At 45.4% G+C, this 13,507-nt stretch overlaps 1 protein-coding gene across 6 annotated transcripts in view; it reads left to right on the forward strand.

The window, feature by feature from the left end:
• Positions 1-12,467, forward strand: part of LOC125543974 (piezo-type mechanosensitive ion channel homolog) — a 47,528-nt gene extending 35,061 nt beyond the window's left edge. For all 6 annotated transcript variants that reach the window (XM_048707486.1, XM_048707485.1, XM_048707484.1 and 3 more), the window contains 6 exons: positions 64-459; positions 1,202-1,360; positions 5,365-5,880; positions 5,964-6,105; positions 6,283-6,427; positions 12,028-12,467. In XM_048707486.1, the coding sequence (XP_048563443.1) occupies positions 64-459; positions 1,202-1,360; positions 5,365-5,880; positions 5,964-6,105; positions 6,283-6,427; positions 12,028-12,163 (1,494 nt within the window). In that variant the 3' untranslated portion in view covers positions 12,164-12,467. The remainder of the gene's footprint in view (positions 1-63; positions 460-1,201; positions 1,361-5,364; positions 5,881-5,963; positions 6,106-6,282; positions 6,428-12,027) is intronic.
• The last annotated feature ends 1,040 nt before the right edge of the window (positions 12,468-13,507 follow it).

The raw sequence follows: 13,507 nt of genomic DNA on the forward strand, positions 1-13,507 counted from the left end.
ACTTGAACGCTGTTGTACTTCTCTTTGCTTAGGTTTCTAATGCATGCTATTTTAATTTTGCAGATTCTCTTTTTCTTGATTGTAGTTGACCGCATTATATACTTGTGGTCATTTGCAACCGGAAAAGTTGTTTTCTATATTTTCAATCTTGTGCTCTTCACATACTCGGTCACTGAGTATGCCTGGGGAATGGAGCTAGCCCACAGGGATGTTGGAGGATTTGTTTTACGTGCCATCTACCTTACAAAATCAATTTCCCTTGCACTGCAGGCTTTGCAGATCAGATATGGTATCCCCAACAAAAGTAACTTGTATAGACAGTTTCTGACTAGCAAAGTAACACAAGTAAACTACTTGGGTTTCCGGCTATACCGAGCTTTACCGTTCTTGTATGAGCTTCGATGTGTTCTTGATTGGTCTTGCACGACTACATCATTAACAATGTATGATTGGCTTAAGGTACATATCAGTAGATCTGTTTTTGCAAGCATGTGGGTAATTCTGCCATAAATTTATTAGCATATAGGCGCCGAAGACTGGGCACTATAGTCTATGATGATTGATACTAATTTTTGTTTTTTTGGACCACCTGATCAGTTGGTACAACAATTAGGTTAAACACCAGTATGTTTTTACTTTGGTTAACCCATATAATCCTGTATGATGATTCTACTTTTGCCGTGCTGTGACTTTAGCATTTCATTTTTAGATATTGATTTTCGAACACTGCCGAGAGTAGTTGGATATGTGTGATATTGGTGATCTGTGTTGAATGGTTTAGTCTACTTCATCACAATTGTTTCTGTTTTGGTTGTTGTAGGCTTCTGAAGTCTGAACTTGTACTTGGAACCCTGCTTGGCAATTAGTTAGCCTATTCGTAGCCTCAGAATACATAATTAGTCCAAAAGTTCCTTGCTCACCTGATTCCGCTTATTTAAGGCTTCAGTTGGAGTCGGGCTTTGTCTTACTCAAATAAATATGGATATTAGCAGTTTCTCCTACATTTGTTTTTGTTCATGCGCTGTACGATAAAGTAAAAACAGCTTTTCTAGGAATCAGTTAGGTACAACGTTTGGTGGTACTAGTTATGCAGCATAATGTACCTTTTCACCATATTTCTTGTATTTAGCTTTTACACTAATGTGTTAATTGCTGTAATAGAGCAAATTTTGGCATCTGATATTTTTGTTCCTCTGCACAGTTGGAGGACATATATGCGAGCTTGTTCCTTGTGAAATGCGACACAATTTTAAATAGGGCAAATCATCAACACGGGGAAAAGCAAACAAAAATGACAAAATTCTGTGGTGGGATATGCTTATTCTTCGTACTTATCTGTGTTATTTGGGCTCCAATGTTGGTACGTGAGTGCAATACCTTTCTAGAATAGTCACACTAATGTTATTCCAACCTCTTTGCACATGCAAAAATGCTGTGCGATTTTGGGTTTCACTCCCGCGAAAGAATTACTGCTTTTTCAAATGTGGATTGCGTGCTCAGGGGTGCGCGTCCACATGCTGTTAGGTTGAGACTAACTTTCAAAATTCATGGATATAGTGTCTGCTAGAAAATGTGAGACTGCACAATTTCATCCAAAATATCTCCATCTGTGGTTGTGCAGGAAAGAAGAGATAGTAAACACTACAAACTGCAATATTATTCATTTAGCTGTTTCTTGTGAGTACATTGTACCTAGCTTTGCTTGAAGCTTGTAAATACTTCTTTTTGAGTAAAATGCATCAAAGATCCAAAAAATATTGTTTGTGTGTCAGCTAGGTCCTATAAGTATAAAAATGCACATCTGGGTCCTAAAAGTGGATAAGTGGTTCACCGAGGTCCTATACAGCCCTGATTAGCTTTGACCTGCACGTGTGGCGGATTGACCACCACCATGTGGACAATATTTTTCACAAACCCCCCTAAAAGGTGGTGTCTTCTATTTTCGTGACCCATCTTTCTCTCTTCTAATTTTGTAGACCTGGTGCACGCGGCACGCCTTGCCTCGCTTGCCACCGTTCCTCCTGTAGGACAAAGTAGTGCTGGAACCCATCTCAAGTGTACATTAGCCCCGGTGTCTGACGAGGAGCCGTCACCCTTCATCTTGCGGATGTCAGCGAGGATGCCCACCACCGTTGGGAAGTGACCACTGCTGCCCTCCATCCTGGGAAGGGCACGATGCCGCCTCGTCGATCATGTCATCGGCGACGCGCATGCAGAACGGCATGCGCCACCGGCCACCCCACGGCCACCGCTGCACCACCATGCTTCGGCAATCCCGCCACCACACTCTGCAACCCCAGACACACATCACCTCACTTCAAAAACCCCGGATCCGTGCCATGGTCGTCGCCACGACTTCGACAGCGGAGATGAGTGGCAGAGTGGTGGCGGCGGAGAGGTGCAATCGCGCACGTGCTGGGCGGAGAGGAGATTGGCAGCTTCCCACCCATGCTGTCGCCCTCGCTCCCTGCTGCTTCATGGTGTCACTATCTCCACTAGAGCCACTACCATCGTCGAACTGTTGCCTCAGCGACGCCCTGGTCCAATTCCTTCTGGTAGGAGTAGCGCGACAACACGAGGAAGAGGATCCCTGATCAATTCTTTGTTCCGAGCTTTCCTCCGCCGAAATTTCTGCGTGTTCTACAACACCAGCCGCCTCCTTCTGTTGTTCATTGAGCAGCTGCTGGTGATCCTTCATTTCCACCACCAGATTCACCCACTCTGCCTCGTCTTCGCCTGCATGGGCCATGGTGTACCTTCCACCGCAACTGAAGCATCCCCAATTGCTTGCTTTGTTGGCAATAACTACGGTTCAAACGACGGTGGTGGTACAGCAGCACAGCGGTGATAGCGCTCGTGACTCCTTACCATCGTCGTTCGTGACCATGCCCTCCATCAAGAGTCTTGGCCGTTAGCGAGGTTGGCGCCCTGGAGCAGGGCAACAACTTAAAACTCCGTATCCGCCAGCTGAGGTGATGACAGAATGGTGGCAGCGGTGCACCCGGTGCTTCGCTGGGTACAAATCCATGGAATCGATCGTAGCTGGGGCCGCGATGGCAGAGGATGGGCCACGAAATTAGAATAGAGAATGTCTAGAGGCTGCATCACAAAGTACGTAGCATCGGTCAACACGTCACGCAGACAGGCAAGAGTTGGATAGGACCTGCGATGAATCACTTATCCACTTTTAGGATCCAGCTGACACACGCGGAATACTTTTAGGACCTCAATACATAGAAACACAAGCTTTGCGTTTTCTCGATTTGTTTTCGAGAAAACATAAAAACTTGCGTGTCGATGCATTGGTAGATAGAGAAAGAGTTCAGTACAAGCCCAGATGACCAACACCCCAAGTATGACGCTATGCGAGGCAACTAGGCAGTAGTTACCCCTGGAGGATCGTGTCAAGACCCACCGCACCTTGCCCTCTCCAACGACTGAGCCTTGGACTTGATCGTGTCGAGCAGAATGTCAGTGTTGGGTTTTGTGTTGTCGAATATGGCGGCGTTTCGATGCAAAATGGAGGCAGCAAATCTGGCAATTTTCAACTCCGGGCACCATGCACATGATATCCAGGGGCAATTTGCGTCAAGCAAGATAGGAAAACAAGGTGCTTCCTCTCCATTTTTGTTCCTGCATAGTCCCTGTTTTAACAGGAACGAGAAACCACGAAGAACAGGGCGTTGGCATCTATATTGATCAAAGGATGGAAGGTCTCAACCAAGAATTGAATTGCTCGGATCGAGCATGTACTACTCCAAGCGAAAATTGGAAGTTCCTCACCACTAAAAAGAAAGCAGGCCATGGCGGCTGTGGCTTCACTCCACTGGTTCACAGATCCACCAGGCCCTGGGCATGATCACCAAGGAGGCACCCTTGCGCTTCGCGGCCGAGGTGAACCGGGTGGTCTGCTGCCACCAATCAACAAAGTCGTAGTAGTGGATCGGACCAAGATAGAACTTCACGTCACAGGGTTCCCAAGAAAGGGCAACTGATGAGGAGGTGGCTCATGGTCTCCTCTGATTGGCAAAACAGACACCGCAGGTGGTGTTGCAGACCTCGTCTTGTGAGCGTCTTGGCAGTCTAGCAGCAGCTTTGGCAAGCAAGCAAAATGGAAAACCTGACCCTTGGGGCAGCCCAGGAGCGTCAGCTCAACCACCAAGATCTTGAGACAACAAATTTGGCGGAGTACTGGGGGTGTCCAACGCCAAACCAACACATCTGGCTCTGTCGTGAGGTGCACCCCGCGGGCCATCACCCAGAGCTGGATGTACTGCCAGAGGGCAAGTGGGCTGCCCGCCCTCCCCCCCCCCCCCCCCCCCCTCCCAATGTCAGTGATCTAGCGTTGGTCCACAAGCGGCTCCTGCACCGTGCGGGACGAGCAGTGGTTCCTTCTCGGGGATGGTTGCTTGCTGGTTACTGATGCTCGGAAAAAAAATCACTGCTCTACCTCTTTTTTCTTAGTGCAGGCCAGAAATGTTCATATTTTTCAGATGAAAATTTGCAGGTTCACATGTTATTCCATGAACATGTATATTTTTCTTTCACAATTCAGAACTTGAGGGTGCCTCAACACGATAGCATGTGTGGGTGCACCCCTGAGCATATCTACCGTTCTACCCTTTCTCAGCATCTGATGTTTGCACATTGCATGTCTGGTAGAAAGATGCATGTGTTTGGACCATGAGAATGCTGGTAACCTTTTATTCAGGGTGCCTACCCAGTCCTTCTAGTTAGCGTGCTTATCTATTATACATAGACTCAGCTGATTCTTTTCCAGTTACAAGTTACCACCATACTTGTGGATCCTCCCCTTGGTTGTATACTCATATTTACTTTTCTGTAGCCCTATAGTTCTTGGCAGAGCAACTGACACCTGCTTGCATTAGCAGCGTACGTGATACTGTGTACTGCTTGTGCGTTACTGTAGTATGTGGGTCTTATTCCATGGGTTGAGTATAATTTACTTACTTGGAGATAAGTGATTTATGTCGGATTGCATCTTATCTTTAGTTGTTTAGTCTGGTTTATCCATATATTGGATCTGCCAAGAGACAGTTCTAAATGAGGCACTGTTGTAATTTTCATTAACCATATGGTCTCATCATTTCATCGGTCCATTCTTTGCTGTAGTTACCCCACTATGAACTAAGGTTCACAACAGCTTTGCCATATGTAAATGTAAAGGAATAAATATTGTGGATATCTTGATTATGCTTTCCCCTATTGATCCTCTCCTCTTCTCTTTGTGGAAATGGTTTAATTAACCTCAGCCAGTTAAATATTTGTTCACGTGTCTGCACGAACTCTTACAAGCTCATTGGTGTTCTAAAGCTAATTTCCATATACAAATTTATATTTCAGATTTACAGCAGTGGCAATCCCACAAATATTGCTAATCCAATTATTGATGTAAGTGTTAAGATTGACATAAAGGCTCTTGGTGGAAGGCTAACATTTTTCCAAACAACTGCTTGTGAAAAGATACCTTGGAAGTATTTGAAGGCCTATAATGATGTTGATCCTCTAGATTACTTAGGGGCTTACAATGTTGAGGACATTCAGCTAATCTGTTGCCAACCTGATGCATCCACAATGTGGTTGGTACCTCCTCCAGTCCAAAGTAGATTCGTTCGATCCCTTGAAGAGACAGAAATGATTTTTGGAAAGATGGAACTTATTTTAAATTGGGATTTTCTCAGAGCTAGACCAAAAGGTAAGGAGTTAGTGAAATATGAATCACCCGTCGAGCAGTGCCCGAGTGTAGAGAATGTTAAGCAAGTGCTCAATGGATCTGCACACAGCTTGAGGATAACTGATGCTTACCCTAGGTACTTCCGGGTTACTGGATCAGGTGAAGTGCGGCGACTAGAGTCATCGGTACGCAACTGAATGCAGCCTTTTGTTTTCTTGTTACTTTTCCCGAAAAGAAGCTAAATAATTTTATCTGTTCATAAGTGTAGATAGATTCAGTAAGCGGTGAACTGCTCTTGAATAATGGCACTCCTCCTTGGTGGTCATTCTACGATACAAACCCATCAGATCTGGCAGGTTGTCAAGGGCAGAATGGTCCTATGGCAATCGTCGTGTCTGAGGAGACACCTCGTATGTATCTATCCATGTTTCTAAAATTACTTATTTGTTCTTGCTACACTTGTTCATACTGAAAAGCATTAGTGTTTATGAATATATTTTCAAGATCAGTGTTATTAGTAAAGTAAAGTTGATTTTATCTGTTATTGCTTTTCTGCTAACATTTATATATGTACTTTTACTGATCAGAGGGCATTATTGGTGAAACACTCAGCAAATTAAGCATATGGAGTTTGTACATTACTTTTGTGTTAGCTGTTGCAAGATTTATTAGACTGCAATGCTCAGACTTGAGAATGAGGATACCATATGAGAATCTCCCATCTTGCGACAGGTATGCTAATTATTTTATGATAAACTTTCATCTTGCGTATTCTGTAACCAACCATAGGAGGAGGCTGAGAGTTGCACCAACTAATATGAATATTGGGTGTTTATTTGCTTGCACATTGCTGATGTGACGTACTGATGTCTTCAAAATTTAATATTCACAGCTCAAATAATTTATTTCTTATGGAAAGAATTTGTGACTATCGATCGGTAAGTTTCAAAGGCCACCAAGGAGAGAGTTACGGTTGAAACTTAAGGGGATAAGTATCCCTAGTTATCCTTAGCAGTTTAAACCTCTTAGAGATATTCTTGATCCTCAGGTTTCTTATTTCCTAATGTTTGTTAGTTCGGCTTAGCCTCCAAGTTTTTAAGCTGGCTAAATAATGCCTAGCAGCATCAATCAATAGACAAGCAGAAAATTATCCCAGTTATCTCTATTTCTTCCCCGTTCTTGTTGTGCGGCAGCCTACCACGTTCATAACATCTTGGCTACAACTGATGATGTCGAGAAGATCAACATCATGCTCATCACCCTCATGAAGCGCTTAGATGGCAGCAAGCAGAGATTCAGTGGGCAGAACAAAAAACTCAACTTCATCTCTGCCGATCTGTGTGACACCAGCCAGCACGTCCATGCCCATAATCTGGCTGTCGCCAAGCTAGAGACTGGTGTGCAGCAAGAGTCCAGCACACATGCGGATGATAAGAAGGGGCATGGCGGGCTGTTTTCCTTGCCTATAACCATCCCTAAGGCGACGGACGCCCATTCGCCGCGCTTCTTCAAAATGGAATTCCCTAGGGGAAGTTGACCCACTTGCCTGGTTGAACTGCCGCGACCAATTCTTTGATACCCAGCGCAGGGCCTGCACGGAGAAGGTGGGCATTGCCTCCTTCCACCTGACGGGCAATGTGCAACTTTAGGCATCGCCACCTTACACCTGACGGGCGATGCACAACTGTGGTACAAGTAGTACAAGGCGAACATGGACCTCCCACATGGCACTGCCTCACTGAATTGATTATTCAGTTTGGGCCACGGTCGTGCAGCGATGCTCTAGGAGAACTCATCTCCTTCAAGCGCACAAGCTCGGTGTGAGATTACAACAAGTTCACCGCGCTCTTATGCTGCATGCATGACTTCGAGAGGACCAGGTGGTTTCCATCTACACCACTAACCTACAGGAACCATTGCAGATCGATGTGGAGATGTGGCGGCCAGGCAGCCTATTGGATGCCATGAGCTTGGCTCGCTCATGTGAACGGCATGCCAATTGGGCACCACTAGCTGGTTCGTGGTGGCATCAGAGGGCTGAGGAGCCCTCACGATGGCAGAACCACCAGGGTGCGGGGCTGTTCCAGCGGCACCACTGGAGCACGCACTATTATGCCGGCTGAGATGGACGTGCATTGCCAACAAGGCGTCTGCTACAACTGCGAGGAGCAATTTGCTCCTGGCCATTGCTGGAAGAAGCCCTTTCTCCTAGTGGTTGATCCGTTTGTGGGCGTCAATGAGCAAGATCTTAATATCGAAGATAGGGAGGTGATGGAAATATCACTGGCAGCCATAGCAGGCGTTCAGCCACGCATGGGACAGACCTTGCGCCTCCCTGCCGATATTAATGGAAAATCATGCCCTCGCCAACAACATTTTCCTGGACTGCTATGCCCTGCCTCTTGATGGCTTTGACGTAGGGTTCCAATGGCCAAGTACGCTAGGACCGATCACATGGGACTTCACCAACAACACCACGTCCTTTGTGAGGGAGGGCCATTGGCAAGCAAGTGACATGGCATGGCCTGCCACCAGCAGCCTGCTTGGCTCGTACAGCAACTTGCACGACGTTGGTCGTGCTCAACGATGTCATCATTGAGCCCCATGGCATGCAACCTAAGCATGAGCGCACCCACCGCATCCGCCTCCTACCCGAGATACACGCCATCGCTCTACGCCCTTACGGTGTGCGCAACTGCAAACGGTTGAGTCGGAACAACACTGTGTGACATGCTATGACAATTAGTCCTTGAATGGGCTATTGGTCTTCGTGGTGGCGATTTTTCATCGAGGCCGGTGTGAACTTGATTTGGATGGTCGCTTGGAAGAATGTGCACTTGAGCGGCATCTTGAAATGATGACTTGTTGTTATTGAACATGATTTGAATGTTTTCCATTTGTGCATCCATCTTGGCGTTGAAGTAGTCCTTGTTGCGAGCTTTGGCTTCTCCCATCTCAATGGCAAGGTTTTGAATGCGCTCATCCAATATGGCATTTGCATCGTACATAGCTCGTTGAAGTCTGAACTGTGTAGCCTTGGAGACGTAGTCGTGCGCGTTCGCTTGGTCGTCGTAGACCGGATGGGATGTACCTTCCCTAGACATTATGACACCCGAGTGAGGTTTGAGTATCAAATGGAAATGAACTATACCAAGTTACCTCTTTTCCGATGTCGGCGAGTATTAAATGACCTCTTAATTGTTAACTGGAATTGAGAAAGAATTGGTAGTGAACCGCATCCTTGGGGTCACACCTAAGACAAGGCTTATATGTGTAGTTTCGAGGGGTAAGTGGCAGGATAATAAGCAAGATGAAGTTCAAGATATGTAGAAGTTGGAAGCAAACCAAAATGAACTAAAATGTTATGCAAGTGCTCACAAGTGCAAAGATAGAGGCAAATGAAAGTCTCACATGAAAAGATTATGGGGCTTGTGCAACTAAGAAAATGAGCATACAAAATTGTCCTAACAAAGACTAGGCTCTGTGTTATACGAACTTGAGGAGAGATGCTAAGCTTGGTTGCAGGGTATGTCAAGATTCGAGAACTTGACACCAACCTAGAATAACAAGCGTAAGGTTTTCATATCCACTATATCCTTGGTACAACTATCTTCTGCTCAAGATTGATCTTGCTTATAAGCTTTTGCGACTCTTGCTTTTTCCTCTTTCTCTTTTCTTTTGAACTTTTCCTTCATATTCACCACTTCCCTTTTGAGCCTTGACCGAATATGCAAGACAAGTATCACAAGATGATGCACAGAGTAACTATGCACACTATATGATTCAAAAATAATTACTACGGTGCGCAAGTTCGCGAGGCTCGACAACACTCGGGTAATTAGTGTCAATAGGGTTAAAGTGTCGCAAAGACGGAATGGCTCACAAAGGGTAATGGCAAGGAAGGCAAAACTAGTTTGATGGAATGTATACGTCGTCAATACTTTTACCTCAAGAAAAGCAGTGATGGTCGGCCTTGCTCCCCATGTCGGTGTAAAGAAGGATGGGATGATCATCGTCGGTGGCGAACTTGGAGGGTTGATGTAGTCGATGGAGCTTTACACGTGGCCTTGGAGCATTGACGAAGATGTCGTGCGTCTGGGAGTGAAGTTGGCGAAGATGCCATAGATGAACTGCGGGGGCCGGGGTTGGAGGCTCGGGGGTGGGGGGGGGGAGGGGTCAAGGGCCCGGAGGTTTGGGGTTGGTGGATCTCAAACATGAAATCGATGTAAAAAAGAAAGATTTCGGCTATGGGGGCACAATTTGAGGTTGAATCACTTGCAAAACACATGATCCGTTGATTATATCCAATCAAAACTCACTAGAAACATCTAGTTGCTCAAAATCGGGTATGGCTATTTTTGGTGGGGTTTTCAAAATTCGGAAGCACAAATCCAAAATTAGGCTAGAAATACGAGGGGAGGGCTCCAAATCGTGGCAACCTTTCTCATGGTACCAAATGATATGGGCAAACCGCTAGGGTGGCCCAATCTTCATGAATTGGAGGTGGATGTGAGGGGAAACTCAAGAACACAAGTGGAAACGGAAGAACAAAGACAATATTCACACCCAAGATCCTTTCTCATAACCAAAGTCAATAAAAGAGGAATAATGGGATAGTTCAAACTTCAAACACCACAAAACGAAAGAGAAACAAAGGGATAGTTCATCTCCCAAGAGATGTCTTGAAATCCAAGAGGATTCTTCTTGAATGTCGGTCTTGGTTACTCTAATGGAGTCTTCTCCTTCAAGGAGGCCTTGGTTTCTTAGGGAGAAGGGTAGATTGAGCAAAGCTATGTCAATTTTTAGTTCTATGCTTGAAAATGAGAGAGGTACGTAATATATAGGTCCTAGGGTAATGAGTGGGTAAATGGGGGGGGGGGGGGGGAAAAGGAGGGGGGGGGGGGGGGGGGGGGGGCAAAGGAATTACCCCTAATGCTTGCAGGCATGGCCGGAGGCCCGGGGGTGACCGGAGGGAGCACTGATGTCTCCAAAGACCGCAAGGGGGGGGGGGGCTCCGGGGGTCCATTGGGCCGAGGTTCCAGGGTGTCCAATTGATTGGTGGAGTCGTTGTAATTGTTGGCAGTAGTGGACTTGAGCATGGGAAGCTTCTTGTGCCCGTGGACTTGAGGGGCTTGCCGAGGTTGCACTTAGACGATGAGTTCGGTTGTAACCCTTGTCGGTGTACTCTCTTGATGTAAAGGTACTTGGCTTGTGGGAGTTGTGGGTGGACTTGCTATGGCCACCATAGTTGTCATTGCTTCTATCGGTCACTCGGATAGAGTGTGGGCGATTAAGTTTTTAAGGTTTCGCCACAAGTTCTTGCTCCATTCTCCTTATACATAATGGCACTAGTGCAAGATGTAAGTAGCTAAAAGGAAATGAACCATACCAAAGTTACCCCTTTCCGGTGGAGTTGAAAGATCCAAAAGACCTCTCAATGGACAATTGGAAATGAGAGATATGCTGGCAAAGAATCTTATCTGCACACATACACACTCATAAGGAAGCTATATGTGCAGCTTGGTAAGGTTAGTGGAAACAAAATCAAGCAAGAAGTAGATCAAGATATTGAAAATATTGGTAAATATCCACAAAACTCAAAGAAATGCAAGTTGACCACAAATATAAGAATGAACAAAGGGAACTCACGTGCAAAGATGACGAGGCTTCTGCAACCAAAGGAATGAGCATACAATATTGACCTATTGAAGACTAGGCTCGTGTTGCTCAAACACAATGAGAGATGCTAGCTAGATTGCACGATACGAAAAAGATTCACAAAGTTGGCACCACTCTAACGACTTTCAAGTGTGACGTTTCCGTATAAAAGTAGTGAGTGGCTCACAAAGGCAATGGCAAGGTGGAAGTAAAGCTTGTGACGGAGTGGATACCTCGACGCCATCTTTTACCCTTGATGAAGTCGAAATGATATGCCTTGCTTATGGTATCAAAAAGGATGAAGCGGTCATTGTCGAAGTAGTCGTGGTGGTAGATGTAGGCTTACCCAATGATCACTTACAAGATGTCTGGATGACAAAATGAGCTTGATGGTTGGTGGAGAGGTTCCGTGTCGATAAAGTTCTTCCAAAATGGTCTGATTTTTGTGGAATATAGGATAAGTTATCTGCAACAGATGCTCTAACCTCCTGATCTTTTGGTCGACTTATTTTGGCTCCATCTGAAACGAGGGAAAAATGGATCATTTTTGTGGGATTGGAAGCTCATAAGTGAAAATTTCCGGATCTAATTGATGCTACAATTACCTCAAGGCATTTTGTTTGCATAACCTGAATAGTAGAATTGTACTAATGAGGTATGCCTGTCTTTTATAGGTTGCTCGACATCTGTGAAGGCATTTATGCTGCGCGGGCAGAGGGCGAGTTAGAAGTGGAAGAAGTTTTATATTGGACATTGGTAAATGTTTACAGGTCACCACACATGCTGCTCGAGTACACCAAGCCAGACTAGGCCTCCGATTCTGCAAAAGGAGCAACTTTGCAAATACTAATCCCAGTATTTTACAAGAGGCTTAGCTGATAGGTCTTTAACTGATCCATGAGGAGCCACATCACTCGAGGCCCTCTGTATTTTCGGCTTTCAGGCTGCTTAGAACAATACCATGTAAATAGACCTCGTAGTTCTCGCTAAATACAGTACGTTTTTTCTGATAGCATGTACATTTGATAATGTATACGTCAAAGTTTGATAGTTGAAGTTATCCCAGTAACTAATCTGTAGTAAAAAGTTGTTGAGAAAGATGCAATTCATTCAATCAAGGTCAGCCCACCCGGCAGAATGGGTTCAATTCCGGTTATCTTATGATCCTTACACACAGACTCAGGTATGTCCATTTCTTTTTGTCAGAATGCTTTGTTCTCTGCTGATACAACTTTTATTCTTTTTTTTTTTCGGGTGATACAACTTATATTCTCACTAGCTTGTCTTGCTCAGCGGCGGACTAACTCGTCAGCTTCCTGCTCAACGACGGAGATATGAAAAGTAGTAGCAAATTTCTGGAAAGTTCTTAGGTTTCTTGGAGGATATCAGCAATCGATCGATCGAAACAGACAGCGTCCCACAATTTGACAACATCCAGCACATTCTTGTCGACCGGAAATCCCTTACGCTGAATAACAAACTGAGGGCCGCCGCGAAGAGCCTGCAACGGTGGAGTGACAAGTGGATTGGCACATCAAGCTACAAATTTCCATTGCTCTGGAGGTAATTCTTGGGCTGGACATTGCTTCTGACTCTCAATCGATGTCTCATGAGGAATTTGAGCTGCGTAGGCTGTTAAAATGAAAGCTATTGGGCCTATGCTCTGTAGAGCGGACGATCGCGTGGCAGCTATAGTTGGGAGAAGGGGACGCTAACACGGCGATTTTTCCGTCAAACATGTCTGCCGTCGCTAGAGAAGGATATCATTACGACCCTGTGCAACAATGAGGAGATATACATGGGGTAGTAACAAATGACAGACGTGGTGGATGAGTATATTACTGTTCAAAGAGCCCATGGGTTGTAATGGGAGAAGAAAAATAACACACCCCTAATCCAATAATCATGATTCTAGACCCTAATAGGTTCATGTCTTGTATTTCAACATGGCATCCATATGTGTTGCCACTTATTCTCCTTCTCATCCTCGCTGACGGTGGCTTCGGTGCTCACACAATTACAATGCGTTTGAACGTGGTCTTAAGGCGTCTATCTCTCGGCATAAGATGAGAAATATGCTTTCTTTTCCCCCTTCGAAATTTTCCCAACGCGTGCATGGGTGGTTATAGACGGTTTCTTTCGTGTCCAATTTGG

This window comes from Triticum urartu, chromosome 3 (assembly GCF_003073215.2).
Source record: "Triticum urartu cultivar G1812 chromosome 3, Tu2.1, whole genome shotgun sequence".
In the NCBI taxonomy this organism is placed as follows: Eukaryota; Viridiplantae; Streptophyta; class Magnoliopsida; order Poales; family Poaceae; genus Triticum; species Triticum urartu.